We start from the raw sequence: 16,340 nt of genomic DNA, 5'->3' as shown, positions 1-16,340 counted from the left end.
CCTCCTCCAACGCTAAAATTCACCCTTGAATGAGATTTCGTGCTGACAGGAGTTTGATGATTTATAAATCTGAGCATCAGAGTTCAAGAGAAACACAACAGAGCCAGAATTTCAGGTTGACTGCACAAAAAACAGATAATGGGCCAGTGTAGCTTCCCGAAATGTGTTTTATTACAAGTTCAATCACAGCAAATCAGCTACAAACAAACAGACTAAATGTCCACCTTCGTAAGTGGTGTTTTTCTCCATACTGTATAAAAGCCTTGAATTTATGCACCAAAATAAGCTCAACACAAACAAAGCAGTTATTAGAAACTAGCAAATTTGGCTCATACACATCACCGATACTGTAGATGTGATGCAGAAAGGACTCAGTATAAAGAAAAGTGGACAAATTCTAACATAATCACACAAAATAAGAAAGTTTCATGTTGTTTTGTTGCCCTGAGGTTCCTCACTTGTGTATAGATCTCTTAGTTGGATCTATATCATTTAGACCGACAGCTCTGCGTACTAGCTTGGCTTCTATTATAAAAAAACTAAACACGGTGTCCGAGTGAAACATCACCAGGACAAGATGTGCCCTGTTTTAACATCTACAACTATTGATTTAGTTATATAATCACAATATAATGCAACAGCTTATTAAAACAGTATAAAATCAACATATTCAATGAGGAAAAAATTCTTCAAGTACTGCGTAAAATCCCATTTGTACTTTCATTGTCATGTACTGACCAGTAATTCAACACCTCATAATAATGTTTGAGTATATCTAATCAATACCTAAAATAAGCATTTTACACTGCCGTATTTGTTATTATTAAGTAAAACAGGTGACTTATTCACCTGTTACAAGTTATCAGAGCTATGTAAGAAGAAAACTGACTTCAGCTTACATAAAAGCAGCAGTCATAAATTCCCATATGCTGTTCTCTTCATTAATAGAGTGTAATAATCATTGCTGTGAGTACATATTGATCACATGATTTTACAAGATCCCCCATTTGCTGGTGCAGGAGTAGGCGTCCCGCTGCGTTTCCTCCCTGTGAGGACCGCTGTGCTGAAGCTGAGGCCTTGAAAGGCACTCAGCAGGTTGAAGCCATCGTTCTTGGTTTTGGTTTCAGGATGAATTATTGTCGATAGCTCGTGGGGGAGCGACACTTTGCCTCCGACTGACCTCCGCTGGTTTGTGTCCTTCGTGTTCTGAAGGATGATGGAAGAACAAATGGGTTACAGGGTTGAACGTGTTGCAAAAATAAAAATGAATAAATAGCTCTACATCTCTTATGTCCTTGGGGCGACCGTGGCTCAGGGGTTGGGAAGCGCATCTGTAATCGGAAGGTCGCCGGCTCGATCCCCAGGCTCTCTGTCCTGGTCGTTGTGTCCTTGGGCAAGACACTTTACCCTACCGCCTACTGGTGTTGCCCAGAGGGGCCGATGGCGCGGTATGGCAGCCTCGCTTCTGTCAGTCTACCTCAGGGCAGCTGTGGCTACAACGGTAGCTTGCACATTCACACACTCCACCAGTGTGTGAATGAATAGTGGCATTGTAAAGCGCTTTGGGTGCATAGAAAGGCGCTATATAAATCCAATCCATTATTATGTTGCAGTAACATACAAGTTGGCACACATGGATAATGCCTGCAAAGAATAAGCCAACTATTGTATTGTTGGGGGTTGGCTGTATCTCTGCAAAGGCTGCAAACACATCTGAAGTTATAACAGTTTGAGTTTTAAGGTTTTTTTATGCAGTATCAAGATGCGCTACATCTTGTTGATGGAGAAGTGTTTGCAAAAGGAAAAACAGAAACTGCATTGAGATTGGTTTATAACTACTGAGCTACAGACATTAACATGATGTTTAATGATGAAATGAAAGTACCCAGAGAGAACCCACACAGACATGAGAACATGCAAACTCCACACAGAAAGACCAGACTGGACTAGAAAGTCAAGATTTGAATCCAAGGCCTCCTGACTGCGACCGCCGTGCTGCCCTTTTTTTCTTTTTTCCTTTCATGATTTCATTTTTTTTCCCTGAGGGTATTTATCAAGTAAATACTTGATAAAAAGTATTTACTTCTCATCTTCTTTCTATCTTCTCATTTTCTTTGACACAGCAAGTTTCATTTTGAACTGGTAAGAATTTTTTGGTTGCTGAACCCTGAATCCTAAATTCAGAAGAATTACGCAGCACATTTTTGTGGTTATTTGACATTTTATCTAAATTAATTCAGTGAAGTTGGAAAAACATTATATTTTGAAGAAAATTTAAACTGGTGTGTGAGAGTAGTGAACAGAAGAATGCAGCGTTTTGTAAAGTTTCAATTCAACTCTGTTAAAGAAATAAAATTTTTAAAAAACCCAGTACCGTGTATAAGGGGAAAACTGTCCAATTTACACAAAACTAGAGGATAAATATTGTTATTTTCTTCCAAACACAGACCTCAGGCAGCTGATATTTTCTCCTGAAATGAGCTCTCATCGCTGCTCTCTCTGCATTCTTCTGGGCCTTGGTGGCTTCCCGCAGCTTTCTGTCAACACAGCAGACAAACATAAATACAGCTCAGATATCGCAGGCAGAAAATAAAAATCTCTCTGCACAGTTAACGCCTTCGTTCATCTCAGCTGCCTCCTGCAATGAGAGCACAGTGAGGAATTGACAAAATGAGGTGAACTGAGGGGATTGATTTCAGTTTGCAGATGAATTACATGTAACTCAGGCAAAACTTGATTTCATGTCTGTTTAGAGTCTTTTTTCCATTTTCACCTGGAATTGATAAAACGCCTGTTCATATAATGCATCCAAGAAGCAACCCTGCCTGTTATTTGTAATGGCACAAAATAATGATACTACTCAGGTGCTTGTGCAGCTTTGTGGTACTTGTGGTTTCCATTTCTGACGCCCCTCCCATTGTCTTGGAGGCAGTTTGTGGTGACACTACACAGAAATTGGCTGATATGGGCGGTTAGTTTAGTTTGTCAATCGTTTCATTGTGTTTCATTTTTTATTTCTTCTCGATAACAATTTCTCATTTAGATTCCAAAACTATGAATTGTGATTTTTAAGCAACATTTTCACTGTAAGAGTGCTACTTGTAACACTTCATGTTTACAAAAGCACCTGTTGCTACTTTTACTTAAAGTATGTGAATACTTCCTTCACCCCTGCATGACGGTTTCTACATCACATACAGAGCATTACTTGCCTCTCCTTCTCCAGCTCTGTCTGGTACGAGCAAATGATAGACAGATCTTTGGGATATGCAGCTCGGGGGGGAGACGTTTTGCCCAACTTGACACATCCTCCTCGACTCCCGCTGCCTCTCCCTCTCTTGTTCCTACGTTTGGCACACAGCTTCTTCCCCTTCACCTCCGACACACAGCTGGTCAGCTTCCTGATGGGCATGCTCAGGGAATTTTTTAATCTCACCACAGACTCCATGATGTACCGCACACACACCCCTATTTCCTCGTCAGATGACAGGTGAATTTATGGTGGCTTTCGCCTTCCCTCATGTTGTGTTGCACTGACACGAGAAAATCAGGACACGCAGTCTGACATCTCACAGCAATAACTCCTGCCAAGGACAAGGACGGCAGTCAGACAAGGCTCAGACACTCGGAAAGGTTAAACACACTGATGGAGAGTTTATCATCTAGATCAGGTTAAAGAGGGCAGTAAAGCAGAAAAACGGAAACTACGTGATGACAAAACATGAAAATGCCAAACTAACATGCTGAACAGGCTAATTTTCAGGGTCTATTACCACTGATTTACACACAAACATGGTTTACCATGCTGTTCCTGTCCACGGTTATCTTACCCATGCAGGTGGCCACAGTTGGCCTAAGGCTCACACCATAAAATCCAGATAAAGCACCCAGCCAGATGGCCTTCACCACCACCAGCCAATCCCTAAAGCTTTTTAAAAAGTGGGGAAAACAAGAATAAAAAAACAGTAGACTCTCCACGAGATATTAAGCCTGCAACTTCCTGGCCTTCACAGGACAAAATCACTGTTTTCCATTGAGGTTTCAGCCTCTCCTTCCCTCTTTCCCTCCTACAGAATCGTTTTCACATTTCACTACCCCCAACTCTGCCACACAGATTACTACCTAAGGGACTTAATGAGGGGAATCTCGTTAGCCGTGGCAGGGAATGCACCTGATGAGTCACGTGTCAGGGGTGAAGCTTTAGACGTGATGTTGAGTGACACACCCATGCATTCACAGTAAGTTAATATATTTATAGACTCATTTGTCCTCCTGCGTAGCTCCATTTAATCCATGTTGTTTTCATAGTTTAGAAAATGGGAGAATAAATGCAACAGCGACAGTTTTTTTTTCTTACAAGAATGCTGTTGGTATTTATTTCACTAAACATTCGTGGATTAAAGATGACTAAAGATGGGGAAAGAAGAAATGAAACTTGGATGGAGAGAGTCCGGCCTTAAAGAGAAGTATTTGAGTCAGTGGGAGATCAGAAACGTACTGACAGCTGGACTGTGCAACTGTGCAAACTGTCAGAAAAGAGGGGACAGAGTGGGGTCACCCTCCGGTCTCCCTCAGTCTCTCCACCAAACAATCAGTGCTGAAGTTTGTTTAAAGGGAGAGCATAGTTTCCTGCATCATAGACTTTTTTATCCACAAACACAGTTTAAAAGTTGCAGTGTAATACATTACCCCTGATTTCTTTCTTCTTCTTTTTTTTTTAAATATATGCACTCAAAAAAGGATTTCTCACCCTCATTAAAAATTGAAGCAAGAATCTTGAATAAAACACAACATAATATAAAATCAAAGGGTTATTTATGTAGTAATTAACCATTAGGGGAAATGTGATCGATATACCAAAACAAACTAGATTCCAGTAAATGTAACATTTTACCTTCTACTTATGTAACAAATTACATGGAAAATTTACATGCAATCAAATTACTTAAAGACAGCTTCCCAGCAGAAATATTATCTGAGTGAGGCAGAGGGCATGAGTGTGAAAAACAAAACCTAAAAAAACAACCTTCACCGGGTCATTTCTTTCCTCTCTGTTCAGTTTCACTCTGTTCAGTTTCACTTAGGATCACTACAGACAAAGAGGATTGTTTGTTATTAGGATTGTCACAGGTGTAATAGGCACTCCTGTAAAAGCAACTCGTTAACACGAATATCTAAGCAGCCAGTCACGTGGCTCACCTCAGTGCATTTAGGCATGTAGACACAGTCTTTTAATGGGAGATACAACACTGAAATACACACAGAGAAAAACAACAGCAATTCTAGCTAGTCACAGTATCACATATTTAGCAAATATTTTATTAAATACCCCCATTCAACGACTAATTAAGGTAGATATCTAATTGCCAATCACATAAAAGCATCTCAGTACAGTTTATTAAGTCAAGGAGGAGCGTTTGCATAAAGTTATCCTTCCACTGCTGAAACGTGAGATTGAACCAGGGACCTAACGTTCTTCCAAATGAGCTGTTTCAGCAGTTCAGTTTGTGTCTGTTGCTGCACTTTACTCCAATGGTATCCAAAGTCATTGGATCTCAATGTGCATTGTACAGCCAGACAATGTTACCACATCAATATGAACCAAAATCTCTGGGGAATGATTGCAACACCATGTTAAGTGACTGGTCTGTGCATTTATCAGTGTTGTTATGGTGACCTACAAACCATGTGCAAACACAGACCATGAGGCAGGGGATGGGCCAAACTGATTTATTATAAATCTCTGATGGAAGCGCAGAGGGCCAGGGGTTGCCAGCAGGCAAGAACAAAGCCAGATGTGGAGGCTGAACTGATGGCTGAGAGCCTGAAGATGCGAGGGAGAGGTTAGTGAGCTGGCTGCTGAGAAAGACACTGAAGCCAGAGCAGAGGAGGCTGCAAAACACTAAAGACAGGATGGCCCTGGGAATCTATCCAAACATTTAGCAAAAGTGACAAGAGGCATGGTCACAAAAACACCAACCTGGCAGAGTGGAAACATCAGTTCTGAGGATATGTAGTGGTCTCATTTGAAGAACTGGCTGCAGCTGGTGAGGTTCTGCTTTGACCCCAACACACCTCTTTCAACAACTACAAAACGAGCAGACACATCCCTACAGAGAAAAGGAGAAAGGGAAAGAGAAAGAGAGAGACCTCTGAAAGTGATAGCAGGTCAGCCTGACCCAGAATTAGATGCTGAGGGTGAGTCACTGGCTCAATGTCTTGTACGGCTGCTCTGGGACTTCCCTGCACTTCCATATGAGTACACAGAGAGCAGCAGCAAGTCTCCCCTTCAGTGGCAACAGGTATTAATTATGCTGGACACAGAATGAAAAGAAGGAGCTTATAAACAGCCTAATTCTCTTCCAATGATGTGCTCTCCATGAGACAGCAAATTAGGCCTGACTTTTCTGCTTCCTGAATTGCTGCTGTGTTTAATTCATTTCATTTCCACCAACTACAATTTGCAAAATATTTTTACCAATAACTATCATTACTACTAAAATGAGGAAAAAAGAGTTTGAACATGGCTTTAAATGTTATCAATTGTCTCCAGTTTCTAAAAGTACATTATAACGCACTTATCTGCTTACAACACCATGATACATTATTTGTTAAATATAACTATATACTACTGTTGAATGTAAAATGGGGTTACTTAGATCTCCGTGTGTCCTCTTTTTCAGAAATGTGGCCCAGCTGTTCTCCTGATTTCTTATTTTGGCACACTTGTTTGAATGTCTTGGAACGACTCCACAGTGAGTTTTATGCTCTCTGACCTACTCTAATGCCCTACTTGGCACCGAGAGCCCATATGCACACTTCAACCAACCTGTTTGAAGTCCCTCACTCATTTCCACACCCCTCTCCCCTTACTCTTCCTCCTCTGGTGCCCAGAGCACTTTAATTTCTAACAGGTGAGGAAGCTTTAATACTTTAACAAGATCACAGAGAGAAACCACGCCCCCTACCCCAGAGCTCATGCAGACCTGAGATCTGTTTACTAATCCAAAGTTTTGCCTTTTACTACTGAAGATAGCTCGAGGTGGTCCTGTGTCAGCCAGTACAATTCATGAACAGAACAAAGGGGAAACATTACTGAACATTTCCATGTTCATATTCTCCAGGTGTGTGTGTGTGTGTGTGTGTGTGTGTGTGTGTGTGTGTGTGTGTGTGTGTGTGTGTGTGTGTGTGTGTGTGTGTGTGTGTGTGTGTGTTGTTTTGTCACATGTTGGACACTGATCTCCCTGAAAATCCCTTAAGTGGCTCTTTTTGCTCAACAGTGGTTGACATTATAACTTAGCACGTGACCCTAACCTTCACCATCACAGGTGAATGCCTCTGACCCTTACTGCAACTTAACCCTGATTCTAACTTTTACCCTCAGTGGTGTGGTTGTTAACATGCAAAAGATCCTGAGAGCAGAAGGCGACACAAGCTAGTTTACTTCTAGTTCTGATCCCGAGGATACTGTGGCGACCACTTTGGAAACAAGGAAGTGTTTGGAAAAACAAGTGTTTGAGACAAAAATCAAGCGTAGTACTGCGATATTTGCATGTATCTATACAGGAACACTGAATTTGGATATTTTAATAAATTAAAATACTCTCGGAATACAATAAAAAATCTCATGCAGCACCATCCTGAGACAACGTTAGCTGAGTAAACCTACATTAAATTAACTCAAACAACAAACCATCCCACACTGGATACAAGCAGCTTGACAAAACCTAATTCCTAATTCAGAGCAAGCTAATGGCTCAGTCACAGGAGGAAAAATAGAACGGCGACCTCCTTCAATCAACCAAAAATAAATAAATAAATATTGGCTGCCTGGTGATTGCATTATTTTTTTTTTTTACATTACTGCTGCAACCTGTGGTGACTATTCAATTCAGATTTATTTATATAATGCCAAATCACGACTCCAATCACCTCCAAGCATTTTACGGTACATTGTAAGCCAAAGACCCTACAATAATACAGAGGAAACCCCAACAATCAGATCTTAGCAACACTTAGCAACAGTGAGGACTAACTTGAATTTCAGTGTAGAACATCTGACCAATGTTGTTCATTAATGCTACTTTAATATACCTGTTCCGTATTAGTATGCTGCACATGCACGCAGTGAGACGGGGCAAGAGAGAAGGGACCCGCCCCCTGGAATGTAATGACTAACGTGTAATGGTTGCTTTGTTTCGAAGTAAAGGATGCTCGATGATATTCACGAACCCTGAGTCATTATTAAACGACAAACATGGTGTCAGAAGTGGGATTTATAGTGTCTATGTCAATTCCATTCACATAGAACATTTCTTCATCGCTGCCGTGCGCCTGCATTTCAATATGGTTTACGGGTCTCTTTTTGAATTGCCGTGTTTGTGATGACTTGCAGCATTTCTGGAAATGATTCCATTTTTGGCACTTATGGCATTGCTGGCCATATGCTGGGCATTTGTCCCTTTTTGCCTCGTGGCTGCCCCCGCAGTTGTTACAGTTTGTGATTGCGTGAGTGAGCCTATGTTCTGGATACGTTGGCCACGTCTTCACAAGCGAGGGCTTGAAGCCTGACCCAGCAAAGACCAAAGCAATTGAAGAGATGCCCACACCTGAAAACGTCACAGCTCTCCAACGCTTCTTAGGGATGATTAATTACCTAGGAAAGTTCATTCCTAATTTCAGCGAGCTTTCAGCCCCACTTCGGGAGCTAACGTGCAAAGACGTACAGTGGTGTTGGCTCAAGCAGCATCAAGATGCATTCAATGCTTTAAAACGAAGCCTGACCAGTCCTCCTACCCTCAGATACTACGACGTAAAGAAACCTGTCACGTTAACGTGTGACGCATCGCAGTATGGACTCGGGGCTGCATGCCTCCAAGAAGCGCCCCGATTGCCTACTCATCTCGTACTCTGACACAGACAGAAACGCGCTATGCGCAGATTGAGAAGGAGCTTCTTGCAGTCGTATTTGGTTGTTCCAAGTTTAATGATTACATCTATGGGAAACAAATCCAAATTGAAACTGATCATCAGCCATTAGTCACCATCTTGAACAAGCCAATACATTCAGCTCCAGCCAGACTGCAACGCATGATGCTTAGGCTGCAAAAGTACAACTTTCAGATAGTGTACAAAAAAGGCTCGCAGATGTACCTCGCCGACACTTTATCCCGTGCTCCCACAACCTCGACGGATCAGAACAGTGATGAAACAGCTGACTACGAGATCATGTCGATCCAGCAAATCTCTTCTTACAGGCTGATGCAGCTAAAGGAACACACTGCCTCAGATCCAGAGCTACAGAAACTGAGCACTGTCATAATGAGAGGATGGCCTTGCAGACAAACTCAGCTGCCCACAGAACTTCGTCAATACCACCCATATCGAGACGAACTCACTCTAGAAGATGGCATTGTCATGAAAGGGCTGAAAACAGTGATTCCCAAATCTTTGCAAAAAGATTATATCGTCATCCTCCACAGAGGGCACCCAGGCATGGAAGCTACTAAATGCAGGGCCCGTGGCATTGTGTTTTGGCCCACAATGACAGCAGATATTGAGCAAGAAACAGCTGCGTGTCCAGTGTGCAACAGCACAAGGCCACATCAACAGAAGGAGCCGTTAAAGCTACATCCAGTGCCGGACATACCCTGGTCAACCGTCGCCACCGACATCTTCGAGTGGAACGGTCAACATCACCTGGTTGTAGTCGACTCTTACTCAGGTTGGTTCGAAGTAGACCTGCTTCCAGACCTAACCGCCAACACTGTCATCACAAAGCTCAAAAGACACTTTTCTGTCCATGGCAGCCCGCACAAAGTAATATCAGACAACGGCACTCAGTTCACCAGCCAACGCTTTGCAGACTTTGCTTCAGCATGGGACTTTGTTCATGTGACAAGTAGCCCAGAATACCCGCAGGCCAATGGATTGGCTGAACGTGCGGTTCGCAGTGCAAAGCAATTGATGGAAAGATCAAAGAGAGATGGAACGGATGTCTTCCTTAACCTACTCAATCTCCGCAACGTGCCACGTGACAACACACTAGGTTCCCCAGCTGAAAGGCTGATGTCAAGACAGACGCGCACGACCCTACCCGTGTGTAGACGTCTGCTCGTTCCCAGCCCCAAAAGCAACAAAACAGTTAAAACAAACCTACTTCACAAGCGCCAGGCACAAAAGAGATACTATGACAAGTCCAGCAGACCCCTCCGCCCCCTCATGCCAGGTGAGGTTGTGCGGATGCAAACGCGTCAAGGACATGACTCCTTAGGAACCATCAAGGAAGCCTGCGAAGAGCCCAGATCGTACATCGTCCAGTCAGGAGCTGGAGAGTACAGGCGAAACCGCAGACATATCCTCCCAGTCTCTGAACCGCCACCACCACACGGAGATTCCCGTGATGATTACAACGCAGCCCAACCACCAACCACTGACTCCCCACAGCACATCCAAGAACCCGTGACACACACCGACGAACAAACACATAGCCACACGCAACACTTCACACAAGCCCCAGTCCAGTCCCCCTGTCGCCCGGCACGTGATGCTTACATCACACGATATGGGAGAGTCTGCAAACCGAACCCCAAGTATGAACACTAAGGCATAAGAGATGGACTGTAACACGAAAGAAAAAAAAAAAAAAAGTGGACAGTACACATGATGTGATGTCAGCAAAGTTAAATGCTCACCGTGTCCTTACCAATGACACAGTTCAAGGTGTGAAGTAATTCGTTAATGTTTAGGCTAGAATGTTATGATATGGACATGTTGTTAATGTGTTATTGCTAAAGGTGTTGTTAGCAGCTTATACAGCCATAAGCTAAAGAGAGGGGATGTAGAACATCTGACCAATGTTGTTCATTAATGCTACTTTAATATACCTGTTCCGTATTAGTATGCTGCGCATGCACGCAGTGAGACGGGGCAAGAGAGAAGGGACCCGCCCCCTGGAATGTAATGACTAACGTGTAATGGTTGCTTTGTTTCGAAGTAAATGATGCTCGATGATATTCACGAACCCTGAGTCATTATTATACGACAAACATTCAGTAAAAGAAACCTCAGGCAGAAGTAGACTAGTCTGAGGGTCGACTAAATGGTTTCCCATTATTATTACTGTATTATCAGAAACAAATTACATGTAATTGCCAACTTGACCCCATTCAATCGCAGACTGATAGCAAACTGACTCCCTCTTATGGCGGGCTTTAGTAACAGTGCTGGCATGCTTGGAAACAAAAAAGTGAAGTGAGATAACTATCTTATTTGATAAAGAGACGATGACAAAGTTTAAGTCTGAGGACATAATTTGCAGTTTAACAATAAGGTGATGGATCCTTTAAATATGTTATTGCAGTACTCGGTATATGGCGAAATGTTATAAATGTCAATGATATCGTATCTTAGGGTGTTTGGTGACTCCCACCTATATAAAAAGCAATGAGGTCCTCGGTTTTTCTCCTTATGGTGACAAAGGCCGATGTGGCATCGGGTGAACTGAGCCTCATTTAGATGACTAGACGAGTGTTTACACACACCTAGACTGATACGGGGAGATTTATAGATCACGTCACATGTGCACGTGGGGTTTTGAGACTGTCTTCGGGCTGCCAGCTTCTACCCAGACCAACAAATGTAAGCAGCATTCACGTACTAACAGAAAACTGGGACATTTGGGCTTTCTGTGGAATTCCCCAATTTAAGATTACAGACGCCATATAGGAGCCTAGATGTAGTCATTCTACATCACCTGGATTAAATCTATATTTAAAAATGAGCAAGAGTTATCCTATACTCGCTTCAGAGAAGGAGCTCTAACTGACCGTTTTACATCAGAAGAACATCCAGCAAGTAGTGCAGGTTATTTAAACCATATATTAACTTTCACAGGCTATTACTCGTTTTCTAGTCGAGGGATGATATATGAAAAACACATGAAGCTCAGATGTCCCAGTTCTCCACCCTCACTTGAAAGCAGCTTACATTTGGCAGCTTAAAAATTGTCTCCAAAATCCACGTGCACATGTGACGGGATCTGTGCGTGTCACCGGGGATTTATACTTATGTGTAGGGATGTCGTAACCCCTTGCTTGCTTCGGCAAGCGCGTACGCTAAATTGGATACGATACAGAGAAGATTAGCATGGCCCCTGCGCAAGGGTAACCCCTTCCCCCGAATCCTACGACGTCACCAGACGTGCACCAGCTTACTGGAAATGTAAGTACAGGTGGCGTCGAAGGAGCTGGCAGCTGCTGTGATTGGACTGTGGATCCCTGCTATGCATTTCCGGCGGCTACCTGTTCGCCGCAGTTTTTGAATTTATCACCGAGAATAATAATCATCATCATCACCTCAGTATAAAGACTCACAAACCTTGGATAAGTGAAGGAAAAAGGATGGATGGAGATGTTAGGGAGATAGTTTCGGCAATCAGTATGGATGTGATGAAATATACAAAGAAGTGGCTGAGGGCCGGGGGAGGGGTGGCGAGGGACAAAAAATTAGCCCCAGGGGGAGACAAAAAAGCAGCTGACCACTACAAAGAGTGGGGACCCAAGAGGGGGAAAGCCCCGGCATTTAAATTGTTTCCATCGTGGCTGACACCGCATATAAAACACCGGGACAGACGATAAGGTAATTACAGGGAACACCACGCAAAAGCTGGCAACTACGTCGGTCAGTTACGTAGCTTACGTCGTCAGCTGTACAAAGGTTCACCGCAGAAGTGATGATTAGACTTCTGCGATCAACAGGCGATTCGTGCACGGCTATTTAACGAGCTGTAAGTGAGCGAAAAGAACATCGCAAGTATTTGTAGACATTTGTGCGCGCTGGAAGTTGAAAATAAAAAGCTAAAATAGCAGATTTGTGAAGTTTAAATGATTACTATTTATTCACATTGAATCTCTTTAGATTAATCTGTATTTGTGTTTCGATTGGAGCAGGTATTTGCCAGGGCTTACAATTTACGCACAAGTGGTTGTACACTAATCTTGGTTCAGACTTGTGGGTCGGCAGCTGATCCGTGGGATCCAGACGGGACGGGAGGAAAAACCAGAACAAGGCAAAGCAGGAATTTCTGGAGTTTCTTAAGGAAAAAATGACTAAACCTAATTACTCCGGCACCTATCATATGGTGGAGCAGGAGAATGTGGACGCCTACCTGACAGGTTTAGGTACCAGTCTTTATGCAGCATATTTTATAGTATTATTACCATCAAATGTTTAACGGGTAAAACCCTCTCATTTAACATTCATCTTTCATGCGTTTATCTTTAAATAATTGTTTATATGTTGACTGATTCATAATCTTCAGTGTCTGGTTTAGTGATGTGGACTATCTACATTTCCAGCAGCACATTAGTGTAATGAAATCACCACCTTTGACCCACTTACACCCTCACAAGTGTGTGTGTTCACTCCACCTGCAGTGTCTGAGGTAGAAAAGATCCCCCCATAAGTGTGGCTTACAAAAGCTTTCCCTCTTTTCTCCCAGATGTTAATGTTGCTTTGAGGAAGATCGTGTGTATGTTGAAGCCCACTAAAGAGATCATCCATGACCCAGAGACAGGAGCCATGAAAATCAACACAATCACTACCTTCAAGAATTTCAGCATGGATTTTAATATTGGAAAAGAATTTACTGAGGACCTGAGGATAGTGGATGGCCGTACCTGTCAGGTGTGTGTTGTGTTTTTTCCAAAGTTTGCTTTGAAGGTTAGGTACTTGAGTAAAGTCTGTACACTTCCCGCTGGGATTATTCCATAACCACTCGTTGCTGTTTAAAAACCCAGAATAAGAAACATTCAGCTCCTTCCCAAGTAACCATTCAATGATGGGCTATGATGATATTCTTCAGCTGAATGCTAAACAGAGACGACTCATATCCCAGATTTATGAACTTATCAGTAACCTTAATCCGTGCTCCACTGACCGTCTGAGACTGGGACACTGACTTGGGGATAACTTTAACTGATGAGCCCTGGAACTCTGTCCTAAACTTGGTGCGCTAATCATCTGTCTTTGATGGTGCAAAGTGTTCACTTAACTAATGCTAGATTAGTAAGGATTTATCCCAATGTTGACCCGAAATGTCCTCGGTGAGAGTCCAGACAGCAGATCTGACACACATGTGTTGGTTGTGCCCGGGATTGCCCTCCTTATGGTGAGGAATTTTTAAAGCATTTGGTGAAATGTTTAAAATGTAATGTGACCCTGAGGCGGGGTTTGTGCACATTTGCCAGCCAGGACTCGTGTTATTGTGGCTTTTACCACTTTGCTTGTAAAATGCTTGAGTTTTCAGAAGTGGGAAGTGTGTCATGGCCCAAACAGAGGAGGTTCCTCTGTTGTATTGATTTGATTTATTGATTTACTGATGCTCATCAGTCTGGAGAGGTTATAAAACCATCCTTAAAGAGTTTGTCTCGACAACAGTGACAGTGTTCAGGTTACTGAGTCTAACATCAGCAGAACATTAAACGGCGATAGAGTCCATCGTAGCAGCGCAAACTCGACCTGCAGATTGCTAAAGATCTCACTGGAAAACCAGAAGGCTGTTTGAACTCGAATTCATGTATAGATGATGCTGAAGTAGAACTTTTTTAGTATGAAATAAGAAGTCTTGTGTTTGGACAAAGGAAATGGCGATGGTGGCGTCATGTTTTGGATCGGTTTTTGTGCATTTAGTCTTAAACAACTGGATGAATTCTGAATTACACCAGAAAAGTCTCAAGGAGGTGACAGGACCCCTGTCCGTGGATTAAATCTCAGGAGGAAATGGATCATAAAACAAAAACATCACCCCAAACTCACAAGTTGTTCCACCAAAGTGATGTTAAGGAGATCAAAGATGTTTTGGAAAGTCAAAGCCCAAACTATTATCTTTAAATGTTCTTTTTTTTTTAGTTATTGCTGTCTACAGGGTGTCACATGATACAAAAGATGCAAAGATACAAAAATATTGGATCATTTTTTATCAGGTCCAACTAATATATTCATGTAATTTTTAAACAAATATCTAAAATCTGATGTTTTTGGTCACATCTTTGAAAAAATGAAGTATATTTTAAAGGCTCCATGACCTTTCACGCATCACTGTATTAGTCTCTCCCCCCCCCCCCCCCCCCCTTTTTTTTGCTTTGCATAAAGCTTCTTGTCTCTTTGTGTGGCTGAGTGTTGTGTGAGCTACTTTACATGCTAATGTTTCACACTAACGGCATCTCTGTGGTTACACAGACTACAGTAGATTGGGACGGAGACAAGCTGGTTTGTGTACAGCGAGGCGAGAAAGAGGGACGAGGCTGGACGCACTGGCTGGAGGGCGACAAGCTGCATTTGGTAAGGATGTACGAGGGGAAGAAGAGGCCAGTGCAGAGAGAAAGCAAGGAAGAGGGAAGAAGGAAAATGAAAGCTTAAAGGGAAGTGATGGAGAAATTGATATGCTAAATGAGGGAGGGTATTCAAATAAGGCAGGTTTTAGAAGTTATTCATTGGCTAATTCTGTTACTGTCTTTGTGAGAAAAGGTTTTTATTAAGAGGTCTGTGGAGTTTGTATGTGCCTAAAAGGGGAAAGTCCATCACCTAACAAAGGAGTACACACAAACTGAATGCACAAGTGCTACAGAAGCTCAGAGGCACATTTGTTCTAGAACAGTTTAAACTCATAGCTTATCTTTCATTGCTGGTTACGTTTTCAAACGGTCAGCATTCTCCCACTAAAAAGCTCTCACAAATTTAGAGAAAGTGTTGCCGATGCTAAACTCAATATGCTGGGGAATACCAGCGACGGTTTCAGAGGTTACACAAAGGGAACAGTGAGGGACTAATGAAGAGGTGGAGGAGGAAAGTGGGAGCGGGCTGAAAAGACCTGATGAATAGATGTGAAAGAGTGGAAGACGGATTATGAGGTCAAAGCATGAGCTGGTGAGGGGGGTGTTCTGGACAGAATCCCAAATGTTCTTGTTGCTTCTCACCATTCATTTACACCCTCTCACCTCATGTTTTTTTTCCCTCTTCTTCTCCGTCTCTTCTCTGCAGGAAATGAGAGTTCAAGGCGTCGCAGCAAAGCAAGTCTTCAAGAAGGCTGAATGAAGTCACTGAAAATGTTTTACAGTCAATAGTCTCATTTTAAAGGTAGCCGGTACGAGAGTCGTGTATATAGCATTATTTATTAACAATATATTTGAAGTACAACAGCAAAACTGAATATTTGTGGAAAAAAACATTGTTCTGAGAGAAGAGAGTTGTAGAGCTTTTGTAAAGGTCTTTCCCTATGTTGCACAATCTTATAAAGAAGTGATGCATCTGTCATGTTTCTTATTTTAAATGATAAGGTG

At 42.5% G+C, this 16,340-nt stretch overlaps 2 protein-coding genes and 1 non-coding gene across 7 annotated transcripts; 2 read left to right on the top strand and 1 right to left on the bottom strand.

The window, feature by feature from the left end:
* Window positions 1-192: 192 nt before the first annotated feature.
* On the bottom strand, window positions 193-3,576 carry LOC146698699 (complexin-4-like). The gene is made up of 3 exons (XM_085473969.1): window positions 3,209-3,576; window positions 2,450-2,533; window positions 193-1,206 (listed from the first exon to the last, which is right to left on the bottom strand). The coding sequence occupies exons 1-3, from the start codon at window positions 3,446-3,448 to the stop codon at window positions 982-984; spliced, it is 549 nt and encodes a 182-aa protein (XP_085330095.1). The 5' UTR covers window positions 3,449-3,576; the 3' UTR covers window positions 193-981.
* Window positions 3,577-12,093: 8,517 nt separating this feature from the next.
* Window positions 12,094-12,197, top strand: LOC146698698 (U6 spliceosomal RNA). Its single transcript, XR_014923072.1, has one exon. It is a non-coding gene; the product is annotated as a U6 spliceosomal RNA (small nuclear RNA).
* Window positions 12,179-16,309, top strand: LOC146698697 (retinol-binding protein 1-like). 5 transcript variants are annotated; one of them, XM_085473964.1, is made up of 5 exons: window positions 12,179-12,222; window positions 12,951-13,181; window positions 13,502-13,686; window positions 15,241-15,342; window positions 16,042-16,309. In XM_085473964.1, the coding sequence occupies exons 2-5, from the start codon at window positions 13,106-13,108 to the stop codon at window positions 16,093-16,095; spliced, it is 417 nt and encodes a 138-aa protein (XP_085330090.1). In that variant the 5' UTR covers window positions 12,179-12,222; window positions 12,951-13,105; the 3' UTR covers window positions 16,096-16,309. The 5 variants fall into 5 exon arrangements, with proteins under 5 accessions (XP_085330090.1, XP_085330089.1, XP_085330091.1 ...); XM_085473963.1 differs by lacking the exon at window positions 12,179-12,222 and adding an exon at window positions 12,522-12,639; XM_085473965.1 differs by lacking the exon at window positions 12,179-12,222 and adding an exon at window positions 12,522-12,787 and having other exon boundaries at window positions 12,951-13,175.
* Window positions 16,310-16,340: the final 31 nt, after the last annotated feature.

The sequence above is a fragment of the Copadichromis virginalis genome, linkage group LG11 (assembly GCF_057382275.1).
Source record: "Copadichromis virginalis isolate Kocher_CV1m ecotype Utaka linkage group LG11, C_Virginalis_male_GT1.1, whole genome shotgun sequence".
Classification (NCBI taxonomy): domain Eukaryota; kingdom Metazoa; phylum Chordata; class Actinopteri; order Cichliformes; family Cichlidae; genus Copadichromis; species Copadichromis virginalis.
The sequence above is the reverse complement of the archived record's forward strand: the minus strand, read 5'-3'. Positions and strand labels throughout refer to the sequence as shown.

Excerpts from the sequence above, each read along its gene's own strand:
- LOC146698699 (XM_085473969.1), bottom strand. The coding sequence starts at position 3,448 with ATGGAGTCTGTGGTGAGATTAAAAAATTCCCTGAGCATGCCCATCAGG. Across the intron at positions 2,534-3,208 it reads AGCTGGAGAAGGAGAGGCAA|CTGCGGGAAGCCACCAAGGC; the intron begins GTAATGCTCTGT and ends GTTGACAGAAAG. Across the intron at positions 1,207-2,449 it reads GAAAATATCAGCTGCCTGAG|AACACGAAGGACACAAACCA; the intron begins GTCTGTGTTTGG and ends ATCATCCTTCAG.
- LOC146698697 (XM_085473964.1), top strand. The coding sequence starts at position 13,106 with ATGACTAAACCTAATTACTCCGGCACCTATCATATGGTGGAGCAGGAG. Across the intron at positions 13,687-15,240 it reads TGGATGGCCGTACCTGTCAG|ACTACAGTAGATTGGGACGG; the intron begins GTGTGTGTTGTG and ends GTGGTTACACAG. Across the intron at positions 15,343-16,041 it reads AGGGCGACAAGCTGCATTTG|GAAATGAGAGTTCAAGGCGT; the intron begins GTAAGGATGTAC and ends TCTTCTCTGCAG.